Genomic DNA, 16,137 nt, shown 5'->3' with positions numbered 1-16,137 from the left:
CCTCTCAGGTCCTAGAGCCGTACCACCCTCTCAGGTCCTAGAGCCGTACCACCCTCTCAGGTCCTAGAGCCGTGCCACCCTCTCAGGTCCTAGAGCCGTACCACCCTCTCAGGTCCTAGAGCCGTACCACCCTCTCAGGTCCTAGAGCCGTACCACCCTCTCAGGTCAGAGCCGTACCACCCTCTCAGGTCCTAGAGCCGTACCACCCTCTCAGGTCCTAGAGCCGTACCACCCTCTCAGGTCCTAGAGCCGCACCACCCTCGAGCCGTACCACCCTCTCAGGTCCTAGAGCCGTACCACCCTCTCAGGTCCTAGAGCCGTACCACCCTCTCAGGTCCTAGAGCCGTACCACCCTCTCAGGTCCTAGAGCCGTACCACCCTCTCAGTCCTAGAGCCGTACCACCCTCTCAGGTCCTAGAGCCGTACCACCCTCGAGGTCCTAGAGCCGTACCACCCTCTCAGGTCCTAGAGTCCTACCCTCTCAGGTCCTAGAGCCGTACCACCCTCTCAGGTCCTAGAGCTGTGCCACCCTCTCAGGTCCTAGAATCGTCACCCTCTCAGGTCCTAGAGCCGTACCACCCTCTCAGGTCCTAGAGCCGTACCACCCTCATGGTCCTAGAGCCGTACCACCCTCTCAGGTCCTAGAGCCGTACCACCCTCTCAGGTCCTAGAGCCGTACCACCCTCTCAGGTCCTAGAGCCGTACCACCCTCTCAGGTCCTAGAGCCGTACCACCCTCGAGGTCTGTACCACCCTCTCAGATCCTAGAGCCGTACCACCCTCTCAGGTCCTAGAGCCGTACCACCCTCTCAGGTCCTAGAGCCGTACCACCCTCTCAGGTCCTAGAGCCGTACCACCCTCTCAGGTCCTAGAGCCCACCACCCTCTCAGATCCTAGAGCCCACCACCCTCTCAGGTCCTAGAGCCCCCACCCTCTCAGGTCCTAGAGCCCACCACCCTCTCAGGTCCTAGAGCCCACCACCCTCTCAGGTCCTAGAGCCATACCACCCTCTCAGGTCCTAGAGCCGTACCACCCTCTCAGGTCCTAGAGCCGTACCACCCTCTCAGGTCCTAGAGCCGTACCACCCTCTCAGGTCCTAGAGCCGTACCACCCTCTCAGGTCCTAGAGCCGTGCCACCCTCTCAGGTCCTAGAGCTGTACCACCCTCTCAGGTCCTAGAGCCGTGCCAACCTCTCAGGTCCTAGAGCTGTACCACCCTCTCAGGTCCTAGAGCCGTACCACCCTCTCAGGTCCTAGAGCCGCACCACCCTCTCAGGTCCTAGAGCCGTACCACCCTCTCAGGTCTGTTTACCAGATCCTAGAGCCGTGCCACCCTCTCAGGTCCTAGAGCCGTACCACCCTCTCAGGTCCTAGAGCCGTACCACCCTCTCAGGTCCTAGAGCCGTACCACCCTCTCAGATCCTAGAGCCCACCACCCTCTCAGGTCCTAGAGCCCACCACCCTCTCAGGTCCTAGAGCCGTACCACCCTCTCAGGTCCTAGAGCCCACCACCCTCTCAGGTCCTAGAGCCGTACCACCCTCTCACCCTCTCAGTCCTAGAGCCATACCACCCTCTCAGGTCCTAGAGCCGTACCACCCTCTCAGGTCCTAGAGCCCACCACCCTCTCAGGTCCTAGAGCCCACCACCCTCTCAGGTCCTAGAGCCCACCACCTCTCAGGTCCTAGAGCCCACCACCCTCTCAGGTCCTAGAGCCCACCACCCTCTCAGGTCCTAGAGCCGTACCACCCTCTCAGGTCCTAGAGCCCACCACCCTCTCAGGTCCTAGAGCCGTACCACCCTCTCAGGTCCTAGAGCCGTACCACCCTCTCAGGTCCTAGAGCCGTACCACCCTCTCAGGTCCTAGAGCCGTACCACCCTCGATCCGCACCACCCTCTCAGGTCCTAGAGCCTGAGAAGGGATATATTTGTTTTGGCATTGTACTATTTTTATTAGGGTGGATGAAGTTAGTTTCACTATTACGCATGGATTTATTATTATTTTTTGTTTCAAACCGTCCAGTTGGTGGCGGCAATACACCTTTTGGGGTGCAGTCCTCCTTAAACCCCACAGAAGAAGAAGAGGAGGAAGAACGTTGTCGAACAAGAGGAACGTTTAAGAGGTTTGTAGCGTTCTTTTACAATTTTATGTAGAACTCGAGAGAGTGATGATTTAGGGGGTAAAACATCCGCCATGTTATTACGATATTGATTTAAACTTTCAAGAATGATTATTTTAGGGTTATTTAAATTGGTGTTGATTAATAGTGATAAGCTTATTCAATAAGATCCGATGTGATATAGGCTACAGGGCTATGAGGTATGGTATTATTGTTATCGGCGATTGACAGCACATTATTAAGGTGATTATTATACGCACAAAAGACTGGAAACGGGCTTACTTTCACTTCCTGAAAGAAGACGTGCATCGGAATTATGTAAAGCTGTCATTAAATACAATAGTCTGTGTCGTCAAGTAAATGTGAAGTTCAACAATGTGCATATAAACTATTTAAATGTAGGGCTAAATCAAATATTAAGTTTAAAGCTTTCTGGTGACAGATCAGGAAGGCGGTGGTCCGTTTGGCGAACTGCAGATGCGCTCGATAAACGTCACCGGCTCATCTATGCGCGTTTTGAACCCCGGGTTGAATCATCAGCACAACTTTTCTCAGAATGAAAACCCCGGTGCGCCGGGCGAGATAAACGGATCGCAACTCAAGCAGTGCATGGGTCTATTCACTAAACCAGGGATGGGCAACTGGTGGCCCGCAACCAATAATAAAAAACATTGTTTTGGAACTCAGTCTGGATCTCAACTTCCTGTTGACCGTTAAAATAATAGAAAACACATGGTGCAGTTTGTAAATGTGGTTGAGCATCAGCAGTCAGTCTATTAGCCCTTGTTAGCTACATGTTTTTAGATTGGTAAATTAGTCTAGCGGCTAAACTTGTAGTAAGCGTGGGGCCCGGGGTGGGGCCCGTTGATCATCAGTGAACATATTAAAAACTGGTCAAATTTGCCTCCACCACCCCATGGCAACATGTCCCCATGGGAACACGAGTAGAATTATCTGTAAAACTGAAAATGTTTTCTTTGAATTGCAGGAAGTTAGAGTTAGAAAATTGCTATTTCATTTTCATGTTGCCCCATGGCAACATGTGCAGGAGAAAGGGGTATGGTTGTGGGTTACTGATATACATTTGTATTTATTAATTATTAAATGATTAAAAGTCGTAATTATGTTACCAAATCTGAAACTAAAATAATTAAGAAACTCATTTGAAAAACTAAAACTATAATCATTGATTCCAAAACAAAAATAAAATATAAACCATCATAAATTATGTTCAGTTAGTTTTTCCTTCTATATATTGTCTGGTAAATGTTGCCAGGAGATGGTGACGTTTCAAATAGGCCCAACTTGTTCATTACTACTCTCCCTAGACAGACAGGTTCCCTCCCATAATGTACCAATGTTCCTGCATGCAAGCAAAGATTGTCTATTATATTGAGAAGATACTCAAGTGACCACTCCAACAATGGAAATGCATGGCCTCAAAGATGGAAGGCAGGCGGGAGGAGGTGAGATCCGGTGGGACCATCTTGCCATTATAGCCTCTGTGACAGCATGGGCAGTGCGATTGAGTAAATCTCCGTTTTTAAAGTAGTACATTTTCTTCTTCATTGGCTGATTGCTCCCAACTCATAGGAATCCCTACCCAGTTGACTACTTTAAAATGGTGGGAGGCCTCAAGAGCAATGTCCATGCGAAAACAGATTATATCCATGAGTCCTCCATCTCTATGACAACAGCATAGAGGATCTACTCCGCCCTAAATCTGTCCTTGTGAGATAAGCCCTTTTTTTGTATTATTTTCGTGGACAGAGTTTGCGCTGAGTAACATCTCTCGCATCGCATCTTCTTCTCTGATACATGTCTGGAGAAGTTTCTGCGGTCAGTTGGGAGAGAGACAGAGAGGAACAGGCGAAGTGAGAGGATTTACTCCGCCCTAAATCTGTCCTTGTGTGATGAGCCCCTTTTTTTTGTATGGAGGTCTTTTCTTTGTATAAATGTCACCTTTATTTAACCAGGTAGGCCAGTTGAGAACACGTTCTATGGGAGTGTGGAGTTCCGTGAGGCTTATTAGATCTAATAGAAGGTTTGTAATGTTTAGGCTGTTACAGATGGACTGATATAAAGTGGATGGATGTTGCATTCCGGTGTTATGATACTGATGATTTGTCTCCGTAGATGGTTTGTTTATGTTCCTACGGTTGTGGCTTGATGGAGTAGAGCTGTAAGGCCTACAGCTCCATCTAGTGGTTGAGTTGGGGACAACATATGTTAACAAATGTAGCACTTTAGCTAAGGCTAACCCTTTCCTAAACTTAACCTCAGTCTCCTGTGTTAGTGTTAGTTCTCCTCCTATCCTGCCGTGTTAGTTCTCCTCCTAACCTGCCGTGTTAGTTCTCCTCCTTGACCAGGTACTATAGTGGCTGCTGTAACCTTATATTGACCAGTGTTAGGCTTCTTATCCATTATATTGACCAGGTACTATAGTGGCTGCTGTATCAGATTATCCATTATATTGATCAGGTACTATAGTATAGGCTCTATCAGATTATCCATTATATTGACCAGGTACTATAGTATAGGCTATGTCAGATTATCCATTATATTGACCAGTTCTCCTCCCATTATCCTGACCAGGTACTATAGTTAGTTCTCCTCCTCTAACCATTATATTGTATAGTGGCTGCTCAGATTATCCATTATATTGACCAGGTACTATAGTATAGGCCTGCCATTATATTGTTAGTTCTCCAGGTACTATCCTGCCATGTAGTAGTCTCCTATCATATTATATTATATTGACCAGGTACTATAGTGGCTGCTGTATCAGATTATCCATTATATTGACCAGGTACTATAGTGGCTGCTGTATCAGATTATCCATTATATTGACCAGGTACTATAGTATAGGCTCTATCAGATTATCCATTATATTGACCAGGTACTATAGTGGCCACTCTAACAATTAAAATGTCTTCAAAAAATGGAAGGCAGTTGAGAGGAGGCAAGATCAGGTGGGAGCATTCTAGCCAATGACAGGGCAGATACACGCGCGTGAAAAACGGGCATAACGGTTTCCACTAGTTACCACAGCCACAAAGTACAAATTTGATTTTTCGTAAAATGACTAAAAACACCTTTTTTTTGTCTTAATTTAAGGTCATGCTTAGCACAAGGTTAGCAGACTGGTTAAGGTTAGATTTAAAATAATATTTAAAAAAGATATATTCCGATATAAAGTGTTTTTTTATCAAAGTTGCCGGGATGTCATGTGTCCTACTTATATCAGTACACGTGTAACAACCCGATCATTACAAAACTTCTAGTTGATCAAATAAACCACATGCAACAAATAAGCCATAGTTTTTTTTGCTGACCAAATTCACCACTCTTTCATTGACCTCCATACAAAAAATCCTCGATTGGTGGAAGGGATTTTCCGCCAAATTACCCCTGTCGATTCACCTCTTCCTCTCTGCTTAATGTAAACATCTCTGCCGGACACAAAGTAGTAGCTGGCCAGTAAGATGGAAAACACAGGAGAAATTAACTCATGAAATATAACTCAAGCGGCCAGTTTCCATCATCTACCTTAAACTACTGCAAATGTTTTGCCTGTAAACTTTGGTTTCGTATCACAACGTCAAAAGGAAAAATCTAAAGGAAGTCCGTTCTGGAGTGTCTGTCCTCTATCTGAGAGAGATAAGAAAGATCGGGAAACGTGTATCTTTTTACATGTATTTATCGCCTTATTTTAGTGCCTAAACTATCTCCATTTATACTTCCATTCATTTTAAAACTGGTTCTGAGGCTTGAGGGCGTCAGAGAGGAAAACAGAAAACACCATCATGTTCTCCCAGAGACTCTCATCTTTCAATGTGGTCATAATAAACTCGGCCAAAAAAAGAAACGTCCCTTTTTCAGGACCCTGTCTTTCAAAGATAATTCATTAAAATCCAAATAACTTCACAGATCTTCATTGTAAAGGGTTTAAACACTGTTTACAATGCTTGTTCAATGAACCATAAACAATTAATGAACATACACCTGTGGAACGGTCGTTAAGACACTAACAGCTTACAGACGGTAGGCAATTATGGTCACAGTTATGAAAACTTAGGACACTAAAGAGGCCTTTCTATTGACCCTGGAAAAACTCCAAAAGAAAGATACCCAGGGTCCCTGCTCATCTGCGTGAATGTGCCTTAGGCATGCTGAAAGGAGGCATGAGTGTGGCAGTCCACGTATAACAACACCTGCACAAGATCGGTACATTCAAACATCACCTGCGGGACAGGTACAGGATGGCATCAACAACTGCCCGAGTTACACCAGGAATGCACAATCCCTCCAGCAGTGCTCAGATTGTCCGCAATAGGCTGAGAGAGGCTGGACTGAGGGCTTGTAGGCCTGTTGTAAGGCAGGTTCTCATCAGACATCACTGGCAACAACATCGCCTATGGGCACAAACCCACCGTCACTGGACTAGACAGGACTGGCAAAAAGTTATCTTCACTGACGAGTCGTGGTTATGTCTCACCAGGGGTGATGGTCGGATTTGCGTCTATCGTTGAAGGAATGAGCGTTACACCGAGGCCTGTATTCTGGAGCGGGATCGATTTGGAGGTGGAGGGTCCGTCATGGTCTGGGGCAGTGTGTCACAGCATCATCGGACTGAGCTTGTTGTCATTGCAGGCAATCTCAACGCTGTGCTTTACAGGGAAGGCATCCTCCTCCCTCATGTGGTACCCTTCCTGCAGGTTCATCCTGACATGACCCTCCAGGCTAATCCTGACAAGATCCTCCAGCATGACAATGCCACCAGCCATACTGCTCGTTCTGTGCGTGATTTCCTGTAAGACAGGAATGTCAGTGTTCTGCCAAGGCCAGCGAAGAGCCCGGATCTCAATCTAGGGCCATTCCCCCCCCCAGAAATGTCCGGGAACTTGCAGGTGCCTTGGAAGAGTGGGTTAACATCACACAGCAATAACTGGCAAATCTGGTGCAGTCCATGAGTAGGAGATGCACTGCAGTACTTAATGCAGCTCGTAGCCACACCAGATACTGACTGTTACTTTTGATTTTGACCCCCCCTTTGTCAGGGACACATTATTACATTTCTGTTAGTCACATGTCTGTGGAACTTGTTCAGTTTATGTCTCAGTTGTTGAATCTTGTTATGTTCATACAAATATTTACACACGTTACGTTTGCTGAAAATAAATGCATTTGACAGTGAGAGTACGTTTCTTTTTTTGCTGAGTTTAGTTTGTAGGCCAAACCGTTCTGATGCTACGTAACATTATGTGTGAAAACCGATTTTTTGGGATGTCTCATGGTCTGAGAAACACCGCTCTAGGTCTGCCACCTTCCACCGCAGATGCTGAAGGGCGATATCGGCGGATGGTGTGGATTGAGACGCAAAAATCGTTTTTCGATGGGGATTGTTTTATGATCATTTGATTTCCGCGGGAGCGCGACCATTGTAGGCTACGGGTTTTTAAATTCATAGATGGAGCGATGGGTGCTAGGACTGCCCATACATGATATCAACATTAAATGGTGTTTTTACAAACATTGGAGTTAAACAAGCTTATATTTTGGGTTCTGATGGAGGACAACAGTTGAACTGAGCTCATGAGAAATTTATAAGTTAGATTCTTCAAGAATGAATCAGTATATCATTCATTTATAAGTCCAAAAATGGATGTAGCAACTAAGGATTCTAGCTTTAAAGACCCAATGCAGGCATGTTTATATCAGTAACAAATAATTTCTGGTTAACAATTAATGAATTACTTTGCTGTAATGGATTTCCCCCCAAAACGGGGCTGTTATGGAGTCAGGGGATCCAACCAGGTAGACTAGCTGTTGTTATGGAGTCAGGGGATCCAACCAGGTAGACTAGCTGTTGTTATGGAGTCAGGGGATCCAACCAGGTAGACTAGCTGTTGTTATGGAGTCAGGGGATCCAACCAGGTAGACTAGCTGTTGTTATGGATTCAGGGGATCCAACCAGGTAGACTAGCTGTTGTTATGGAGTCAGGGGATCCAACCAGGTAGACTAGCTGTTGTTATGGAGTCAGGGGATCCAACCAGGTAGACTAGCTGTTGTTATGGAGTCAGGGGATCCAACCAGGTAGACTAGCTGTTGTTATGGAGTCAGGGGATCCAACCAGGTAGACAGGGGATCCAACCAGGTAGACTGTGTTGTTATGGAGTCAGGGGATCCAACCAGGTAGACTAGCTGTTGTTATGGATGGGGATCCAACCAGGTAGACTAGCTGTTGTTATGGAGTCAGGGGATCCAACCAGGTAGACTAGCTGTTGTTATGGAGTCAGGGGATCCAACCAGGTAGACTAGCTGTTGTTATGGAGTGGGGATCCAACCAGGTCTAGCTGTTGTTATGGATCAGGGGATCCAACCAGGTAGACTAGCTGTTGTTATGGAGTCAGGGGATCCAACCAGGTAGACTAGCTGTTGTTATGGAGTCAGGGGATCCAACCAGGTAGACTAGCTGTTGTTATGGAGTCAGGGGATCCAACCAGGTAGACTAGCTGTTGTTATGGAGTCAGGGGATCCAACCAGGTAGACTAGCTGTTGTTATGGAGTCAGGGGATCCAACCAGGTAGACTAGCTGTTGTTATGGAGTCAGGGGATCCAACCAGGTAGACTAGCTGTTGTTATGGAGTCAGGGGATCAACCAGGTAGACTAGCTGTTGTTATGGAGTCAGGGGATCAACCAGGTAGACCTGTTGTTAGGAGTCAGGGGATCCAACCAGGTGGACTAGCTGTTGTTATGGAGTCAGGGGATCCAACCAGGTAGACTAGCTGTTGTTATGGAGTCAGGGGATCCAACCAGGTGACTAGCTGTTGTTATGGAGTCAGGGGATCCAACCAGGTGGACTAGCTGTTGTTATGGAGTCAGGGGATCCAACCAGGTAGACTAGCTGTTGTTATGGAGTCAGGGGATCCAACCAGGTAGACTAGCTGTTGTTATGTTATGGACTAGCTGTTGTTATGGAGTCAGGGGATCCAACCAGGTGGACTAGCTGTTGTTATGGAGTCAGGGGATCCAACCAGGTGGACTAGCTGTTGTTATGGAGTCAGGGGATCCAACCAGGTGGCTGTTGTAGCTGTTGTTATGGAGTCAGGGGATCCAACCAGGTAGACTAGCTGTTGTTATGGAGTCAGGGGATCCAACCAGGTAGACTAGCTGTTGTTATGGAGTCAGGGGATCCAACCAGGTAGACTAGCTGTTGTTATGTTATGGAGCTGTTGTTATGGTCAGGGATCCAACCAGGTGGACTAGCTGTTGTTATGGAGTCAGGGGATCCAACCAGGTAGACTAGCTGTTGTTATGGAGTCAGGGGATCCAACCAGGTGGACTAGCTGTTGTTATGGAGTCAGGGGATCCAACCAGGTAGACTAGCTGTTGTTATGGAGTCAGGGGATCCAACCAGGTGGACTAGCTGTTGTTATGGAGTCAGGGGATCCAACCAGGTGGACTAGCTGTTGTTATGGAGTCAGGGGATCCAACCAGGTGGACTAGCTGTTGTTATGGAGTCAGGGGATCCAACCAGGTGGACTAGCTGTTGTTATGGAGTCAGGGGATCCAACCAGGTGGACTAGCTGTTGTTATGGAGTCAGGGGATCCAACCAGGTAGACTAGCTGTTGTTATGGAGTCAGCTAATGGGGATCAAAGTCAAATCAAATGAATAACATCTTGGACTGTGTATGTTTGAATACAAAAAGTGTGATTTTACTCTTTGACCTCAGACAGTAAATGCGTTGTTACATTTCTTGTAGTTTCTTGTAGTTTTTCGAACTCTTTGCCTATCGAATATATATATATATAGTGGAATTTTGGTCAATTTGCACTTCCTAAGATGCTTCCACTAGATGTCTACAGTCTTTAGAACCTTGTTTGATGTTTCTACTGTGAAGGGGGGGGGGTGGGAGCTGATTGAGTAAGGGGTCTGGCAGAGTGCCACGAGCTCAGTCTCGCGCGCTCCCGTGAGAGTTAGCTCTGTTCCATTGCATTTCTACAGACAAAGGAATTCTCCGGTTGGAACATTATTGAAGATTTATGATAAAAACATCCTAAACATGGATTCTATACTTCGTTTGACATGTTTCTACAAACTGTAATATGACCTCTCGTCTGAACTTTTGCCTGGACTTGCCTGCTCATCGTGAGTTTGGATTGTGTACTAAACGTGCAAAAAAAAGGAGGTATTTGGACATAAATGATGGACTTTATCTAACAAATCAAACATTTATTGTAGAACTGGGATTCCTGGGAGTGCATTCTGATGAAGATCATCAAAGGTAAGTGAACATTTATAATACTATTCTGACTTCTGTTGACTCCACAACATGGCGGATATCTGTATGGTTGTTTTGGTCTCTAAACGCTGTACTCAGATTATTGCATGGTGTGCTTTTTCCATAAAGATTTGTTTTTAATCTGACACCGCAGTTGCATTAAGCAGAGGTTTGTCTAAAGTTCCATGTTTAATAGTTGTATCTTTTATCAATGTTTATTATGAGTATTTCTGTAAATTGATGTGGCTCATTACTGAACATAAAGTGCCAATGTAAACTGAGATTTTTGGATATAAATATGAACTTTATCAAACAAAACATACATGCATTGTATATCATGAAGTTCTATGAGTGTCATCTGATGAAGATCATCAAAGGTTAGGGATTAATTTGATCTCTATTTCTGCTTTTTGTGACTCCTTTGCTTGGTTAGGAAATGGCTGTGTGGTTCTGTGACTAGGTGCAGACCTAACATAATCGTTTGGTGTGCTTTCGTCGTAAAGCCTTTTTGAAATCGAACACTGTGGTGAGATTAACAACAAGTTTATCTTTAAAATGGGGTAAAATACTTGTATGTCTGAGGAATTTGAATTATGAGATTTCTGTTGTTTTGAATTTGGTGACCTGCACTTTCACTGGCTGTTGTCATATCGATCCCGTTAACGGGATCTCAGCCATAAGAAGCTAATGGTTCTTCAACAATTCTTCAGAAATATTAACTGTTCTGCTATTTCTTATTGCAGCTGAGTGAGCTGTGACTTACATCCAAAACCAGTCTCTCTGGGGAGAGAGAGGAGGGGACCATTGCCTCTAAAATGAGTCTCTCTGGGGAGAGAGGGGAGGGGACCACTGCCTCTAAAATGAGTCTCTCTGGGGAGAGAGAAGAGACCACTGCCTCTAAAATGAGTCTCTCTGGGGAGAGAGAGGAGGGGACCATTGCCTCTAAAATGAGTCTCTCTGGGGAGAGAGAGGAGAACACTGCCTCTAAAATGACTCAAGACACCAGTTCTAAGAGGTAAGGGATTACATGTAAAATATACAGAAAAGTGTTCACAAATGACATAAAATGGAGGTCTATATCATTCATTTAAATGGCCAAAAATGGATTTACCAATTGCAGACTGTAGCTTTAAAAGAAACATCAGAACTTCTTAAAGTTCCATTATACAGTTGTTAAAAGGAAGTAGATTAGGTATTGATGTGATATTGATGAGGTGATCTGTCTCCCTGTTTTGATCAGTGTCCAGAAGCCCAGAGCAGAGTCACCTACAACCAGCCTGGTATCAATGAAGAGTGATCAGCCACCTGCTTTCAGCCAGGAACCATTACCAGATGACAAGAATGAAGTGGAGAGTTTGGACAGTGAGGATGTATTAAAGATCACACACAACCTTCTGGACAGAAGAAGTAAGACTGTGTTTCATACAATATTACAAAGAATGGTACAAAGGCCCTTATAAAACACACAAACGTATGAGTCCCAACTCTCATTGTTTTCCTACAGGTCAAACTCTGCTGACAGTCCAACAAGACATTAAGGCTAAACTGAAACACAAGTATCAACACATATCTGAAGGAATTGGACACCATGGAAACCAAAGTCTGTTCAAGGACATCTACACAGAGCTCTACATCACAGAGGGTGGAAGTGGAGGGCTCAATAATGAACATGAGGTTAGACAGATAGAGATGGCATCCAAGAAACAAACCACACAAGAGACACCAATCAAATGCAACGACATCTTCAAGCCTTTACCTGGACAAGACAAACCAATCAGAACTGTGCTGACAAAAGGAATCGCTGGCATTGGAAAAACAGTCTCTGTGCAGAAGGTCATCCTTGACTGGGCAGAGGGAAAAGCAAATCAGGACGTTCATTTCATGTTTCCTCTTCCTTTCCGTGATCTGAACCTGAAAAAGGACCAATACAGTCTGATGCAACTTCTTTCCCACTACTTCTCAGAGCTGAAAGAGATTGACAGCATTGAAGATGGTGAAACCAAAACTGTTTTCATTTTTGATGGTCTGGATGAGTGTCGACTTCCTCTAGACTTCAAAAACAATGAGAAATGCTGTGATGTCACGAAGCCAACCTCAGTGGATGTGCTGCTGACAAACCTCATCAAGGGGAATCTGCTTCCCTCTGCTCTCCTCTGGATAACCTCACGGCCTGCAGCAGCCAATCAGATCCCTCCTGAGTGTGTTGACCAGGTGACTGAGGTACGAGGGTTCAATGATCCACAGAAGGAGGGGTACTTCAGGAAGAAAATCACAGATCAGAATCTGGCCAATGAAATCATCAAACACATGAAGACATCAAGGAGCCTCCACATCATGTGCCACATACCAGTCTTCTGTTGGATATCAGCCACTGTCTTTGAGATGATGCTGAAAGAGACAGAGAAGGATGAAGTCCCCAAAAATCTGACCCAGATGTACTCACACTTCATACACATCCAAATCATTGTGAAGAACAGGAAGTACAACAAATCCACAGAGACAAACCCAAAGGAACTGTCTCAGTCAGACAAAGAGATGATCCTGAAACTGGCAAAGCTGGCTTTCCAACAGCTGCAGAAGGGCAACCTGATCTTCTATGAGGAGGACCTGAGAGATTGTGGCCTTGATGTCACAGAGGCATCAGAGTACTCAGCATTGTGTACAGAGATCTTTAAAGAAGAATCTGGGCTGTACCAAGACAAGGTCTACAGCTTTGTGCATCTGAGCATTCAGGAGTTTCTAGCAGCAGTGCATGCTTTAGAATCATGTCTGGACAAGAAGGAAAATGTTTTCTCCTCCACTAGTGATGATGAAGAGAAGGAGTCAATCCAGTTGTCTGACTTACACAGGAGAGCAGTGGACCAGGCCTTGAAGAGTGAGAATGGACACCTGGACCTGTTCCTCCGCTTCCTTCTGGGTCTCTCACAGGAGTCCAATCAGAATCTGTTACAAGGCCTTCTGACACAGACAGGAAGTACAACACAGACCAATGAGGAAGCAGTTAAGAGAACAGTCAGGTACCTTTCAGACAACATCGAAAGGGAATCCTCACCAGAAAGGATCATCAACTTGTTCCACTGTCTGAATGAACTTGGTGCCAACTCTCTAGTTGAAGACATGCAGACCTCCCTGCGATCAGGAACTCTTTCAGAAACAAGACTAAAACCTGACCAATGTTCAGCCCTGGCCTACCTGTTACTGATGTCAGAGGAGGTGCTGGAGGAGTTTGACCTGAAGACATACAACACATCAGAGGAAGGTTATCAGAGGTTGCTGCCGGTAGTGAAAACCTGCAAGAGAGCACTGTAAGTTCTGTTATTGAGTTGATGTATACAGTATCATTATAATGAAGGATTTGTTTATCTAACTGATTATCTCCTCTCTCCAGACTGGATCACTGTAAGCTCACATATAAATCCTGTGAGACTCTGGCCTCAGCTCTGCAGACACCAAACTCCCCCCTGAGAGAACTGGACCTCAGCTACAATGACCTGGGAGACAGAGGAGTGGAGCTGCTCTGTGTTGGACTAACCAGTCCACTCTGCAACATACAGACACTAGTGTGAGTTCACGTCCTTCAGTAGCCAACGTCCTTCAGTCCACTCTGCAACATACAGACACTAGTGTGAGTTCACGTCCTTCAGTAGTCAACGTCCTTCAGTCCACTCTGCAACATACAGACACTAGTGTGAGTTCACGTCCTTCAGTAGTCAACGTCCTTCAGTCCACTACAGACACTAGTGTGAGTTCACGTGTAGTCAACGTCCTTCAGACACTAGTGTGAGTTCACGTCCTTCAGTAGACCAACGTCCTTCAGTCCACTCTGCAACATACAGACACTAGTGTGAGTTCACGTCCTTCAGTAGCAGTCCACTCTGCAACATACAGACACTAGTGTGAGTTCACGTCCTTCAGTCCACTCTGCAACATACAGACACTAGTGTGAGTTCACGTCCTTCAGTAGTCAACGTCCTTCAGTCCACTCTGCAACATACAGACACTAGTGTGAGTTCACGTCCTTCAGTAGTCAACGTCCTTCAGTCCACTCTGCAACATACAGACACTAGTGTGAGTTCACGTCCTTCAGTAGTCAACGTCCTTCAGTCCACTCTGCAACATACAGACACTAGTGTGAGTTCACGTCCTTCAGTAGCCACTGTGGGTGTTTATATATTCTGTATATGGTTAGTATGTGTGTGTTTTTAACATTGTTAAATCATGTGCCCTTCTGTTTTTGTCTTCATGCATACAGTATATCACAACAGTGAGTACACCCCTCAGATTTTTGTCAATATTTGAGGATATCTTTTCATGTGACAACACTGAAGAAATGACACTTTGCTACAATGTAAATTAGTGAGTGTATAACAGTGTAAATTTGCTGTCCCCTCAACATAACTCAAAACTCACAGCCATTAATGTCTAAACCGCTGGCAACAAAAGTGAGTACACCCCTAAGTGAAAATATCCAAATTGGGCCCAATTAGCCATTTTCCCTCCCTGGTGTCATGTGACTCGTTAGTGTTACAAGGTCTCAGGTGTGAATGGGGAGCAGGTGTGTTACATTTGGTGTCATTGCTCTCACACTCCTTCATACTGACTGGTCACTGGAAGTTCAACATGGCACCTCATGGCAAAGAACTCTCTGAGGATCTGAAAAAAATAATTGTTGCTCTACATAAAGATGGACTGGGCTATAAGAAGATTGCCAAGACCCTGAAACTGAGCTGCAGCACGGTGGCCAAGACCATACTGCGGTTTAACTGGACAGGTTCCACTCAGAACAGGCCTCACCATGGTCGACCAAAGAAGTTGAGTGCATGTGCTCAGCGTCATATCCAGAGGTTGTCTTTGGGAAATAGACGTATGTGTGCTGCCAGCATTGCTGTAGAGGTTGAAGGGGTGGGGGGTCAGCCTGTCAGTGCTCAGACCATACGCCGTACACTGCATCAAATTGGTCTGCATGGCTGTCGTGCCAGAAGGAAGCCTCTTCTAAAGCTGATGCACAAGAAAGCCCGTAAACAGTTTGACAAGCAGACTAAGGACATGGATTACTGGAACCATGTCCTGTGGTCTGACGAGACCAAGATAAGTTTATTTATTTCAGATGGTGTCAAGTGTGTGTGGCGACAACCAGGTGAGGAGTACAAAGAAGTGTCTTGCCTACCGTCAAGCATGGTGGTGGGAGTGTCATGGTCTGGGGCTGCATGAGTGCTGCCGGCACTGGGGAGCTACAGTTCATTGAGGGAACCATGAATGCCAACATGTACTGAAGCAGAGCATTATCCCCCTCCCTTCGGAGACTGGGCCGCAGGGCAGTATTCCAACATGATAACGACCCCAAACACACCTCCAAGACGACCGCTGCCTTGCTAAAGAAGCTGAGGGTAAAGGTGATGGCCTGGCCAAGCATGTCTCCAGACTTAAACCCTATTGAGTTTCTGTGGGGCATCCTCAAATGGAAGGTGGAGGAGAGCAAGGTCTCTAACATCCACCAGCTCTGTGATGTCGTCATGGAGGAGTGGAAGAGGACTCCAGTGGCAACCTGTGAAGCTCTGGTGAACTCCATGAGGGTTAAGGCAGTGCTGGAAAATGATGGTGGCCACCAAAATATTGACACTTTGGGCCCAATTTGGACATTTTCACTTAGGGGTGTACTCACCTTTGTTGCCAGCGGTTCAGACATTAATAGCTGTGTGTTGAGATATGTTGAGGGGACAGCAAATGTACACT

At 45.7% G+C, this 16,137-nt stretch overlaps 1 protein-coding gene across 1 annotated transcript in view; it reads left to right on the top strand.

The window, feature by feature from the left end:
• The first annotated feature begins 2,103 nt into the window (after positions 1-2,103).
• The window catches only part of LOC112241631 (NACHT, LRR and PYD domains-containing protein 12-like), a 29,695-nt gene continuing 15,661 nt past the window's right edge, over positions 2,104-16,137 (top strand). Inside the window, exons 1-7 of the mRNA XM_042315342.1 lie at positions 2,104-2,119; positions 10,365-10,407; positions 10,838-10,930; positions 11,148-11,419; positions 11,645-11,811; positions 11,909-13,709; positions 13,793-13,966. Of these exons, the coding sequence (XP_042171276.1) occupies positions 11,220-11,419; positions 11,645-11,811; positions 11,909-13,709; positions 13,793-13,966 (2,342 nt within the window). The 5' untranslated portion in view covers positions 2,104-2,119; positions 10,365-10,407; positions 10,838-10,930; positions 11,148-11,219. The remainder of the gene's footprint in view (positions 2,120-10,364; positions 10,408-10,837; positions 10,931-11,147; positions 11,420-11,644; positions 11,812-11,908; positions 13,710-13,792; positions 13,967-16,137) is intronic.

Source organism: Oncorhynchus tshawytscha, unplaced genomic scaffold, assembly GCF_018296145.1.
Source record: "Oncorhynchus tshawytscha isolate Ot180627B unplaced genomic scaffold, Otsh_v2.0 Un_contig_5929_pilon_pilon, whole genome shotgun sequence".
Classification (NCBI taxonomy): domain Eukaryota; kingdom Metazoa; phylum Chordata; class Actinopteri; order Salmoniformes; family Salmonidae; genus Oncorhynchus; species Oncorhynchus tshawytscha.
This window is presented reverse-complemented; position numbering and strand designations above follow the sequence as displayed.